Raw genomic sequence first — 14126 nt, 5'->3', positions numbered from 1 at the left:
GAAGTCCGTACCTACATTCGGAAGGTTGTGGATGTGATACTGATTGGTCTCATGTACTATTACTAATTATAGAAAACGTAATATTTGGCCCACAGATTTGAAGGAAAATACGCGAATTTAGTCCTCAGATTTAAAGGAAAATGCGCAATTTGACGCGGAGAACTGAAAAAATCGCGATTTGTCGTGAGGCCAGGATTTTAAAAATCGCGATTTGTCGCGGCAAAGGTGAAAAATCGCGATACCGCACATGCTGCAATTTCCTTTCGTCCTTACCCTCGAAAATTAGGCTTTGGCGCGAAGCGCCAAAAAATATTTAGAATTTGGCCCCCCATGAAGAAAATCATTCCTACACCCCTGAGTACAGCTGTACTTACACCCACATTCACAAGCATGCAAGCTCACCTGGTCCAATGAGCGGGAAACGGATAACAAGCTCTGGTGACGTCACAGTCACGTGATCTCAGGCTCATAATAACGTTACCTCAGACCCAATCAATTGGGTTCTGGCCTGGTCAGCCCCCTGTCACCCGATCTTGAGGTGACGTACGACACCTCGTTAACCCAATCAATGTCTGGAAGGCTGCAAATTTTCACATGCCAAACTCACAAGGGTCTTATACGGAATTGTGCGAGATAACGATACATAGAGGCCGCAGAATTATGAGGACTACCAGATCCTGGTGGAACCTAAGCGATCCATGATATCATGACAGGCCCTACTTATATATGCAATAAACATAACTACTAATTTGACCATACTTGAATATGAATATGATTGAACCTATCATGCGGCCAGCCATTATAATTCCCATTTGTTCTGTCTGAAATGGAAGTCTGATAGCGAACGCAATACTTTTCGTCAGATTGCTATCGTACTTAGTGGTTGAGAGTGACCGCAGCTCCTGCCTCCTGGTAAATGTTGCTTTATTCTCACCGATTTTATACAACGCTTTGGGGGAGATTATGATATCTGGAGTCTGGACTACTGATCTTTGCTCAGGCATTCTAGTTACCGAGCGCATACTTTATTGACTTCCTCGGCACGACCACTTTAATTATTAAAGAGAGTTACTAAATGAATTGAAGGATTCATGCCAAAAGTTTTCTCAATTTAGTTTTGGGTCTAAGTTATAACGCTCAAATTTCACTCCGTTAAAAGTTTGCAAATTTTTATTAAACAAAGGCTTGTTTCTCTAGAATTACACTGCGTACACTGAAATACGTCTGCTACGTTTCCTCATTTTAACATGTAACATAATTTGAGGATTGAACTTGAAAGATAACAGCTCAAATTGTGGGATTTGTAAATATTAAATAGCATAATATTTCAAAATAAATGACTTCAAAATTAAATTTGAAAGATAACGGTTCAAAATTCAATTTGTAAATTTTCAAATAGCACAATAAACCAAACTTTGATTTGTATGACTCAGGTTACCAAGGGTTCACTTTGATTAAATCTGTGATACTAACCGCATTTCAGGCGTGTCTCCTTGTTTTTTCTTAATTATTGGCTTGAATTTTTGCGTTATAACAGATAACATGGCACTGTTGGTACGGTCTTTATTGTACAGCTATTCTTAGAGAATATTATCTATAGAATTCTAGAACAAACTCGAGATCCTATCACCACTTTTTTCTTTTCGTACATGTGTATACCGATACACGTAAGTGAACACAAAGCACTGTTAATAGGGCAATGTCTTTATTCTTAACTGTACAACTTGATATTGTCTGTATTCTAGTCGCAATCTTCTCATGTAATTATATTTATCTGCTCTTGCCGTTTTCAAGTTGAATGATTATTAGCTGCATTTTATATGTTCTTATTAAATAAGTTAATTATTTATTCCTTAAGTTAGTTATTTATTCCTTCTTGTCAATTCGTTAATTCTTCCCACAGTCAAACTGCTAGAAGAAATAATTATCATTTAACGAACTAAGTTTTATTATTAATATCCGAACAAAACTACATAGAATTAAAATTTAGTGCCCGAGCCTGACAGCCCAGATTGTGAAATATTACATGATCTAAAGATTATATTTGAAATATAATGATTCAAATTGTGTCGCCTTGCTTTTTCATAGTTATTGCATTTGTGCGTTACAACATAGCAACGTTGTTGTTATATTAGCAGTGCTAGGTCTATCTTATAGGTACAGTTTCTAGTAGTACTAGTAGTAGTACTGCCGTACTGTCCAAAGTAAAGTTGGTGTCATGTGATCCGCCGTACCGTCCAACCTTTTTGGAAACTACCGCCGTACCGACCTCCGCTGTACCGTCCTCCGCCGGACTGTACACCGCCGCAGTGACTTCCGCCGCTGCGTCCTATACCCCTTCGATACTATTATGACAGCTCGAGCGCAACCAAGCATGCCTCAGCACCTTAAATAGTATTATCATATATGGTTATAATACCCATTGCTGACTCTATTACCACAAGGCTGCTGGGCCAGGTGATGAGTTACCTTGTTATCCAGATGGCGCGCGTCTGTGTAACACCGGACCCGCACTTAGTCCCACCTCTTACTCCAATGTGATATATTGTGATCATTTATGTGATATTTTGTTATTTCTGTGTTGTACGTGATATTTTGTAGGTTTTTCTTTAAGATTCCACTACACATTGGATGGCTGCGTGGTCCAGGTGATGGGCTTATAGCCTCTAGGATTCAAGTACCTGAATTGGTTAAGGCTGGACAAATGGGTTAATGTTTTGATTTGATTTTAGGTTTATAGGACTTGAGAGCATATAAATTAATCATATGTCCCGAGTTTCTATTTTTACGAGATTATTTTTAGTGAGGACCTTGTTAATGCCACGAATACAAGGAACTAGGTGTATATCCGGCGTGATAGTCTCGTAGTCTGTTTGTTCAACTTTCCTTGATATTATGCTAGATAGAGATTTCTAATTCGTATTTTTTCAAGAAAACCTAGAACAAACTCGAGATCGTTTGTCACCAGTTATTGAATACCAATGTTATCAGATATTGTTCATTTCCGTCTTCATTATATACTAATCGTCTCAAGTTTCAACCGACCTTTCAGTTTCAACCAACTTTTCAATCGACTGATGAGACAAATATATAGTTATACGTTTCCACTATCCGGCGTGATATTTGACCTTGTCCTACTTTTCCAGGCGTGATAGCTATCATTACGGATAACCCTATAGAGGCCAGGTTAATAAGATTACATGTCATTGTTAATGAGGGTCAAATAGCCTCTTTTCTGTGTAGTGTGGTGTAATAGAGGGCCCAACATCCGGACAAATTGAAGTGAAATAGGCGTGAAATGGAAGTGCTACTTACTCAGTGCTACTTACTCAGTGCTACTTACTGCCATGTACTCATTTCTCTGCACGCCACATATCTCGCAGAGGCGTGCTGTCGCGCAGGTTTCATTTTACTCTTTGTCCCGATTGAGAAAACAGCATGTCTCATTTCAATTTCATGTTGTAGTTCTGAAGGTTACGTTGCTCTCGGACTTCTAAGCCCTGGAAGCTTTATCTTGATTAATAAACCGAACCGTCGCTTAATCTATATAATAACATTTAATATGTATTAATTCTTGAAGGTTTTCTTACTGGTCCGTCATTTACACTTACAGCGGTCGTAGTTATAATGCAATATTTTGTTTAAAGCACGATCTAATTTTGTCTTTTGTCCTAATATCGTATTTTTACCTTTTATAAAATGCAAACTCAAGAATTTGCATTCCATTTAACTAATGTAACTTAATTCAGTTTATCCGGTGTTCTTATCTTTTCTTAATCTTATCACTATTCATCGCTCAAGCCCAGCTCATTTATTTAACTTTAAGTAACGCAGAGAGTAATTATCAGAATTATGTGTCAGATTGCTGAATGTATCGTTATTTCCACAGAGAGCCGTGCTCTACTTTACCGACCTTGCTGTCGCATCTTTTCTTGCCGTATGTGACCTTGCAGCTTGTCAGCTTGTGCGTACGTGGAATGTGGCCGGTTGGTTGAATGGTTCATATGGCAACTGGGTTTGTCGTCGCCACTCGCCATTTGATAGTCTAAATAATAACCATACGGATATTGTTTGAAATTTCTTGACAGTAGAGGGGAACCAACGCGCTTGTGATTACATTTATGCCATGTTTATTGGCGAGCAGCGGTGATAAGTGAGTCTGGGGTTGTTTTAAATAAAAGTTGTTTCATGCTCATCCGTTGGCCGGTCTCATCCTAACCACCTTCTTAACCACACTCCTAATCACCTTCCTGCTGCCGACGGTAAAGTATCCGAATTTGCGTGAAGGGCAAAATTAAGCCGGACATTTTCAAAGGACACCTGAACGTAAATTGACTTCGTCCAGAATTGTTTAAACCATAATTTATGACAAATAAGTTTGCTCAATGATATTTGATATATGAAGGTTTTTATTAAGGTCACAACATTTTTTCGATAATTTGGACTTCTATTCGTTGCCATTTCAAGTTCAGTGCTTCTATTGAAGTCGAACATTTAAACATAGTTATTTTTGTGTCTATTAAGACGATTTATTACATGACATTCCATTATTTTATTTCATACATCAAATTTTCTTACAATCCATAATCTGTACACAACGTTTTAGTTTTTTGTAAGTGTAATGATTTTAAAACCATCATTTGAAAGTTAAATTGATGTTAGGTAGTTCAGTGAGTTTAGTTCAGTGTTCATGTGCGACACTTCATCATATCTTCCAAATCTGTTAATTCATTCATAATTAATAAGAGCAGTTCAAGAAACACTAGGTATCAAAAACTGTGTCCAGTCATGAACCTTTTTGCACTGTAAGTTTGCATCATTAGCTTCAGTGATTTTGCCTTATGCCCACTCGGCGTCTGGTCGCAAAGCGCCAGTTACTGAGCCATGAAAACGCCTTGCTGAAATGTTATTGCTTTAAAGAGCCCCCTCACTGAAAATAGTTGTGTTTTTCATCCACGTTTCTTTGTTTAAGAGACTTATTTGTTTAGTAAACCGGAATTATTTTAATTTTACTGTGCTTCCTTAATGTTGGAACAGATAAAGTTTGCTATTACAACTAGTGACTAATTGCTATTATGACTTGCTCCATGTGGTAAATGGAAAATGACCTCCAGGCACTACGTATATTTGTGCGTGACCTTTTCTTACAAATAAAGTTATTACATACCAGGACTCCGAAGAGTCGCCAGATTAGTCATGACGTTTATTCCTCGTGAGAATTGGGTATAAACCTCGATTTACAAGAATTTATTAACTTTATTCACTAATAGTAATAACTTAGTTATGCACGAGGATTGCCTTTTTGTAATTTGCCAACAACCATGTTGAGTGCAATAAACTAGTCGTGATATTGTTATACCTTGCACAAAATATATTTACATTGTAAATCTTCACACAAAATGTGTTTACTTTGAAAAACGAGGTTCCTAATTGGATTGCTTGTGAGAAAATTAGGGCTACGAATCAACCATATCAAGATTCAATGACTTGTTATCATTTCTAATGAGATATTATTTGTAATGAGATATCCCGCTAAACGTGGTTAATTGGCGGAATTATCGTTAATAGGTTGCTAAGTAGGGAGGGAGTTTTGGCAGGTTATAGTTTCGCGATCTGTACATTGTAAGGGAACTTCACCCACCATATCCTTGTTGATTATGATGCTGAGTTCTGTACTAGTTTTCTAGATAACTACTTAGCACTTAGTCGCCATTCAGCATACCGTTCGTGATTTTACAATTTACAACGCTGACCAACTGTTCATGCTGTCTGATTATATATGCTAATGAAACAAAGCAACTATAACATGTGCTATCATTGATCACAGACGTATATTAATATTATACTTAATATCCTCCATATTCCATAACATATGTTAGCATATTATCACCTCACTGCTTGTAGTAGTTACCTGCACAACCTGTATAGTGTATTGCCACTATGGGTATTGGGTAATGTCTTTCTTTCTTTCTATGTTACATAGATTTGTGACCACCTGCAAGTTGTTAACTAAGCTACTGATTTCAGCCCATGAGTGTCCTGATATCATCCTCCCCTCCTATTTCTTCTCTCTTCCTAGATCTTTACCAGGTTCGTACAAAGATCAGTTTAGTTTACTTCGTCTGCCAAGCTTAAAGTTGTTGGGCTTCTCCCAAGGTTGCGAATAAGAGAAGTGAGATGTTTAGTATATTGTTTACATACTACAATATTGGGTTTATGTACCTGGAGGTTATTTCAAATATAAACTTTTATTAAAAAAGTCATCATTATATAGTTTTCGGGGCTTTTTTCTCTAGAAATAGGGAATCTTTGTCATGACAACCGAATAAAATTATTGCTAATAAAGAAATTGGCTTAGTCTTTAGGGAATTGAATTGATCAACCGAGCACTCGTTATATTATTTAAGGATAACAGTTAAATCGTTCGCTCAAATAGCGATTCCAAACAAAATTTTGTTTCAGGAACACAGCATCAAAAACAGAAACACATCCGATGGAGAAATTTGTGTCACCCCTCCCAGAGTCATCAAGCCTGCTCCTTTGCCTGACAAATCCTTCAGACCTACACTCTCCTTCGTAAGGAGGAAAAAGTCTGTGGTATTTGCAGATAGCATGGGCTTACCTCTTACCCAGGTAGAATTCCAAAACAATACTCTGATCGTTAGGATTCAAATCAAGGTCACTTCTCCTGATCAATTTCTTAAAATTTGTTTCTATAAGTTTATTAACTGAAATAATGACAGGTAAAGATGTTGAAAGTAGAGGAGTTAGAGCCTGCTCCCCCGCCACAACGACCCAGATTAGCATCCAGACCTTCAACCCCACTACACTCTCCCTCTATCTCCCTATCACCTGGCCTCAGACTCAACTTTGCCCAGGTAAGCAAAATAGCTAGGTTTATGTAATGATCCTGGTCGGAAATGAGTTTCTATTTGAAATCCGGTTTCTGGAAGTAAAGCTGCTGGTTTCGTATCAAGATTTAAAAGTTGAATGTTGAACATGGTACAATTTACATCACATATGTTATTTTATAACTAGACCTAATTTCAGCCCATCTCCCGTCTAAACTATTTAGACACAATCAGACGGAATCGTGTTGGTTTGGAGAATGTGCTGGTTGACAAGTTCACTCTGACAGGCACCATCCTCATTCACAACATTTGCTTCGAGAAGACGGTTAAAGTGCGATATACCCGGGATTACTGGCTGACCCACCAGGAGGTGGTATCAAACTATTGTGCACCGGTTGCAGGTGATATCGACAAGTTCTCGTTCAGTCTCACTCTCCCTAGTACCCTCCCTCCCGGGGCTCGTGTAGAGCTCTGTGTTTGTGCTACTCTTGGAGATCAGGAGTTTTGGGACAGCAACTTCGACAGGAATTACCAGATTGAGTGTCTTCTCATGCCGCCCAAATCCAGAGGTCTACACGATCTGATAAATGGTGGGATTCACCTCATGCCTCGTGTATCTCTTGAAGAAGACAGTTCGGCTGGGATCTACTACTGACCAAGATTTGAATGATAAGAACTGATCAGATTATGATCAGTACTGGGCCGTATCTGAGGCCGAGTGTCTCCTATGAAGCAAATAGTTCGGCTTGAATATGCTACTGACAATTGGAGATAAGGGGAAAGAAAGATCACTATATCCTGACTGAAGCCGCCAAGCGGACTTATTGACTCGTTAATAGTATGTTTGCCCAAGTTGGGCTCCTTTTGGAATGCAGCCCTTGCAGGGTCACTTGAAATACTGTTGTTTATGACAGAGGGTTTTGTTATGCTGATATAAGATACATATTACATATGATTGCTTACTGCGACAGATTCTGTTGTTGTCAAGCCATGGAAGGGTGATAGGTACCTCTGTAAATTAATAAATGATTAAATCCCGTTGGCCACGAATCTCTGCTGAAAGATATGGGGCACTGATTTAAGGGAAATTTGAAGTAAGATACAATACTTAGACATTCATGTTGGTTAATGAAAATATCAGTAATTTAGTAATCATGACAGATGCACAGAAGTTTCTTTCACACTCATATTTCCATGTACGGCCATTAAAATGGGAACATTTTTCTCAGAAATGAATAAAAGAAGGTTGAAAAAATAAACTTTGATCTAATGGATATAAAAATAACAGATATGAAGAAGTCCTAACTCTCAAGTCTCAACCAAATTTCGTTCCTGTTATTCACAGGATGGGAGTGAGAAAGTTCCTAAAACTAATATTGTTCTTCAAGACGTTATTACTGAGGGTTCATGAAACTAATACTTTTTGGGATCTGTAAATAACGCTCAACTTATTGCACATTGTTATTAATCTGAATGTGCAATCACTGTGTTAAACGACCAGTCTTGAAACGAAATGGCCCAGTATTGTCGTACAATATATTAACTCTATGAAAAGCAAACTATTGGTGAACTTTAATGATATCGAAGGAATTTTATCGTACGAAAAATATTTTTTTAAATATTGAATGAACATCGATGATCATTTGGAAATGGAACATCTAAGCATCCTTCATTATTCATATCCAAGAAAAGCCCAACGAAATGCTTCTTCAGGTTTTTTTTTAATATTGAATGAACATCGATGATCATTTGGAAATGGAACATCTAAGCATCCTTCATTATTCATATTCAAGAAAAGCCCAACGAAATTCTTCTTCAGGTTTTTGTGTTAAATAGAGTGATCATCTAAGTAAACACTTATTCAAATACTCGACGAAAAAAAACTCGATAAGATATAAAATGTAAATTCTTACTATATACGAATTGACCGGTAACCCAATCCTGTTAATGTTGGTACATCACCCTTCCTTCCTATCAGTTCTTATTTCTTAAGGCAGAACAATTTCTCATTACAAAAATACAATCACAAACCCGTGGGCCGCAAATTTAAGTGGCTTTTCATCTTTTCACTCTCTACTTTTCTCGATTTCAATTAAATTATTTCACATCTTCAGACAAGAAAAGGAATGAGTGTGAAAAGCATGTCAATTTGATTTTTCGTTGATTTCGTTTAAATTTTACTATTTTCTTGGAGGATGACGACATTGGTTTAAATTTATTTGAACATGGTGAATAACTTTTTACGTTATCATACACTTTACTTAATCCTCCAGAAATAAATGTTATGATATTGTTATTTACATGTTATTTTTGTATTTAAATATATAAAATATATTTGAATGCTGACCAGTGCACAATGACCATCTTACTTCCGTACAGGATGATCAGAAATATTTCTTTCAAATGTATTTCTCGCTATGCTTGTATTTTGAAATGTATGTAAAAACAATCGTGATATTCCCATTGTAATTAATACAAATATTGATATTTCCTAAAGTTTTTTGAAATGATATCGTACTGTATTATTTTTATATATTTTATAAAAGAGGGGGAAGGAGGACTCATGTTATCACACTCAAGAGAATCTTCATAATCAACCAAAGTCCCAGCCCCAAATTATAAATCAATATCTCAATATTTCTGAACACAAATTTGACAGATTACGTAGATGAAATTTTTGCCCAGAAACCAATTAGTCAGTTAATTGATGATGGTATGAAACCAAATTGGGGTACTGGAAGTCAAAATCCCGAATAAAATTGTAAAATCATATTGTCCCAATCTCTGTCCCATTTTCAGTTTTTGAAGATGAAATTTCCAGGACCGAAATTTTACAGTTTTGACTGAATTTCTCACCTGCAACTAATTAGTAAGTCAACTATAGGTGGCATATGACACGATAGAGGTGCTGGAAGTTTGATTTCGGTCGGAAGAAGCCCACAGCAGAAAGCTTAACAAAACGAAAAGTTGTATTTTCAAAAGTCTGTCCCATTTTCAAATATGAAATTTTCTGAACACAAATTTGACAGATTATATGAAATTTTTTCCCAGAAACCAATTAGTCAGTCAATTGATGATGGTATGAAACCAAATTGGGGTACTGGAAGTCAAAATCCCGAATAAAATTGTAAAATCATATTGTCCCAATCTCTGTTCCATTTTCAGTTTTTGAAGATGAAATTTCCAGGACCGAAATTTTACAGTTTTGACTGAATTTCTCACCTGCAACCAATTAGTAAGTCAACTATAGGTGGCATATGACACGATAGAGGTGCTGGAAGTTTGATTTCGGTCGGAGGAAGCCCACAGCAGAAAGCTTAACAAAACGAAAAGTTGTATTTTCAAAAGTCTGTCCCATTTTCAAATATGAAATTTTCTGAACACAAATTTGACAGATTAGATGAAATTTTTTCCCAGAAACCAATTAGTCAGTCAATTGATGATGGTATGAAACCAAATTGGGGTACTGGAAGTCAAAATCCCGAATAAAATTGTAAAATCATATTGTCCCAATCTCTGTCCCATTTTCAGTTTTTGAAGATGAAATTTCCAGGACCGAAATTTTACAGTTTTGACTGAATTTCTCACCTGCAACCAATTAGTAAGTCAACTATAGGTGGCATATGACACGATAGAGGTGCTGGAAGTTTGATTTCGGTCGGAGGAAGCCCACAGCAGAAAGCTTAACAAAACGAAAAGTTGTATTTTCAAAAGTCTGTCCCATTTTCAAATATGAAATTTTCTGAACACAAATTTGACAGATTAGATGAAATTTTTTCCCAGAAACCAATTAGTCAGTCAATTGATGATGGTATGAAACCAAATTGGGGTACTGGAAGTCAAAATCCCGAATAAAATTGTAAAATCATTTTGTCCCAATCTCTGTCCCATTTTCAGTTTTTGAAGATGAAATTTCCAGGACCGAAATTTTACAGTTTTGACTGAATTTCTCACCTGCAACCAATTAGTAAGTCAACTATAGGTGGCATATGACACGATAGAGGTGCTGGAAGTTTGATTTCGGTCGGAAGAAGCCCACAGCAGAAAGCTTAACAAAACGAAAAGTTGTATTTTCAAAAGTCTGTCCCATTTTCAAATATGAAATTTTCTGAACACAAATTTGACAGATAAGATGAAATTTTTTCCCAGAAACCAATTAGTCAGTCAATTGATGATGGTATGAAACCATATTGGGGTACTGGAAGTTAAAATCCCGAATAAAATTGTAAAATCATTTTGTCCAAATCTCTGTCCCATTTTCAGTTTTTGAAGATGAAATTTCCAGGACCGAAATTTTACAGTTTTGACTGAATTTCTCACCTGCAACCAATTAGTAAGTCAACTATAGGTGGCATATGACACGATAGAGGTGCTGGAAGTTTGATTTCGGTCGGAAGAAGCCCACAGCAGAAAGCTTAACAAAACGAAAAGTTGTATTTTCAAAAGTCTGTCCCATTTTCAAATATGAAATTTTCTGAACACAAATTTGACAGATAAGATGAAATTTTTTCCCAGAAACCAATTAGTCAGTCAATTGATGATGGTATGAAACCATATTGGGGTACTGGAAGTTAAAATCCCGAATAAAATTGTAAAATCATTTTGTCCAAATCTCTGTCCCATTTTCAGTTTTTGAAGATGAAATTTCCAGGACCGAAATTTTACAGTTTTGACTGAATTTCTCACCTGCAACCAATTAGTAAGTCAACTATAGGTGGCATATGACACGATAGAGGTGCTGGAAGTTTGATTTCGGTCGGAAGAAGCCCACAGCAGAAAGCTTAACAAAACGAAAAGTTGTATTTTCAAAAGTCTGTCCCATTTTCAAATATGAAATTTTCTGAACACAAATTTGACAGATAAGATGAAATTTTTTCCCAGAAACCAATTAGTCAGTCAATTGATGATGGTATGAAACCATATTGGGGTACTGGAAGTTAAAATCCCGAATAAAATTGTAAAATCATTTTGTCCAAATCTCTGTCCCATTTTCAGTTTTTGAAGATGAAATTTCCAGGACCGAAATTTTACAGTTTTGACTGAATTTCTCACCTGCAACCAATTAGTAAGTCAACTATAGGTGGCATATGACACGATAGAGGTGCTGGAAGTTTGATTTCGGTCGGAAGAAGCCCACAGCAGAAAGCTTAACAAAACGAAAAGTTGTATTTTCAAAAGTCTGTCCCATTTTCAAATATGAAATTTTCTGAACACAAATTTGACAGATAAGATGAAATTTTTTCCCAGAAACCAATTAGTCAGTCAATTGATGATGGTATGAAACCATATTGGGGTACTGGAAGTTAAAATCCCGAATAAAATTGTAAAATCATTTTGTCCAAATCTCTGTCCCATTTTCAGTTTTTGAAGATGAAATTTCCAGGACCGAAATTTTACAGTTTTGACTGAATTTCTCACCTGCAACCAATTAGTAAGTCAACTATAGGTGGCATATGACACGATAGAGGTGCTGGAAGTTTGATTTCGGTCGGAAGAAGCCCACAGCAGAAAGCTTAACAAAACGAAAAGTTGTATTTTCAAAAGTCTGTCCCATTTTCAAATATGAAATTTTCTGAACACAAATTTGACAGATAAGATGAAATTTTTTCCCAGAAACCAATTAGTCAGTCAATTGATGATGGTATGAAACCATATTGGGGTACTGGAAGTTAAAATCCCGAATAAAATTGTAAAATCATTTTGTCCAAATCTCTGTCCCATTTTCAGTTTTTGAAGATGAAATTTCCAGGACCGAAATTTTACAGTTTTGACTGAATTTCTCACCTGCAACCAATTAGTAAGTCAACTATAGGTGGCATATGACACGATAGAGGTGCTGGAAGTTTGATTTCGGTCGGAAGAAGCCCACAGCAGAAAGCTTAACAAAACGAAAAGTTGTATTTTCAAAAGTCTGTCCCATTTTCAAATATGAAATTTTCTGAACACAAATTTGACAGATAAGATGAAATTTTTTCCCAGAAACCAATTAGTCAGTCAATTGATGATGGTATGAAACCATATTGGGGTACTGGAAGTTAAAATCCCGAATAAAATTGTAAAATCATTTTGTCCAAATCTCTGTCCCATTTTCAGTTTTTGAAGATGAAATTTCCAGGACCGAAATTTTACAGTTTTGACTGAATTTCTCACCTGCAACCAATTAGTAAGTCAACTATAGGTGGCATATGACACGATAGAGGTGCTGGAAGTTTGATTTCGGTCGGAAGAAGCCCACAGCAGAAAGCTTAACAAAACGAAAAGTTGTATTTTCAAAAGTCTGTCCCATTTTCAAATATGAAATTTTCTGAACACAAATTTGACAGATAAGATGAAATTTTTTCCCAGAAACCAATTAGTCAGTCAATTGATGATGGTATGAAACCATATTGGGGTACTGGAAGTTAAAATCCCGAATAAAATTGTAAAATCATTTTGTCCAAATCTCTGTCCCATTTTCAGTTTTTGAAGATGAAATTTCCAGGACCGAAATTTTACAGTTTTGACTGAATTTCTCACCTGCAACCAATTAGTAAGTCAACTATAGGTGGCATATGACACGATAGAGGTGCTGGAAGTTTGATTTCGGTCGGAAGAAGCCCACAGCAGAAAGCTTAACAAAACGAAAAGTTGTATTTTCAAAAGTCTGTCCCATTTTCAAATATGAAATTTTCTGAACACAAATTTGACAGATAAGATGAAATTTTTTCCCAGAAACCAATTAGTCAGTCAATTGATGATGGTATGAAACCATATTGGGGTACTGGAAGTTAAAATCCCGAATAAAATTGTAAAATCATTTTGTCCAAATCTCTGTCCCATTTTCAGTTTTTGAAGATGAAATTTCCAGGACCGAAATTTTACAGTTTTGACTGAATTTCTCACCTGCAACCAATTAGTAAGTCAACTATAGGTGGCATATGACACGATAGAGGTGCTGGAAGTTTGATTTCGGTCGGAAGAAGCCCACAGCAGAAAGCTTAACAAAACGAAAAGTTGTATTTTCAAAAGTCTGTCCCATTTTCAAATATGAAATTTTCTGAACACAAATTTGACAGATAAGATGAAATTTTTTCCCAGAAACCAATTAGTCAGTCAATTGATGATGGTATGAAACCATATTGGGGTACTGGAAGTTAAAATCCCGAATAAAATTGTAAAATCATTTTGTCCAAATCTCTGTCCCATTTTCAGTTTTTGAAGATGAAATTTCCAGGACCGAAATTTTACAGTTTTGACTGAATTTCTCACCTGCAACCAATTAGTAAGTCAACTATA

The 14126-nt window shown here is 36.3% G+C and overlaps 1 protein-coding gene across 1 annotated transcript; it reads left to right on the top strand.

Moving 5' to 3' along the window:
* The first annotated feature begins 6026 nt into the window (after positions 1-6026).
* LOC134821841 (protein phosphatase 1 regulatory subunit 3C-like) lies at positions 6027-9361 on the top strand. Its single transcript, XM_063832657.1, has 4 exons — positions 6027-6090; positions 6463-6633; positions 6744-6878; positions 7051-9361. Exons 1-4 carry the CDS (start codon positions 6031-6033, stop codon positions 7504-7506), a joined length of 822 nt encoding a protein of 273 aa, XP_063688727.1. The 5' UTR covers positions 6027-6030; the 3' UTR covers positions 7507-9361.
* The last annotated feature ends 4765 nt before the right edge of the window (positions 9362-14126 follow it).

The sequence above is a fragment of the Bolinopsis microptera genome, chromosome 1 (genome assembly GCF_026151205.1).
Source record: "Bolinopsis microptera isolate Bmic1 chromosome 1, MBARI_Bmic_1.0, whole genome shotgun sequence".
Classification (NCBI taxonomy): domain Eukaryota; kingdom Metazoa; phylum Ctenophora; class Tentaculata; order Lobata; family Bolinopsidae; genus Bolinopsis; species Bolinopsis microptera.
The sequence above is the reverse complement of the archived record's forward strand: the minus strand, read 5'-3'. Positions and strand labels throughout refer to the sequence as shown.

Coding starts and splice junctions, on each gene's coding strand:
- LOC134821841 (XM_063832657.1), top strand. CDS start 6,031: ATGAGTGTCCTGATATCATCCTCCCCTCCTATTTCTTCTCTCTTCCTA. Junction 6,091..6,462: donor TCTTCCTAGATCTTTACCAG/GTTCGTACAAAG, acceptor ATTTTGTTTCAG/GAACACAGCATCAAAAACAG. Junction 6,634..6,743: donor TGGGCTTACCTCTTACCCAG/GTAGAATTCCAA, acceptor AAATAATGACAG/GTAAAGATGTTGAAAGTAGA.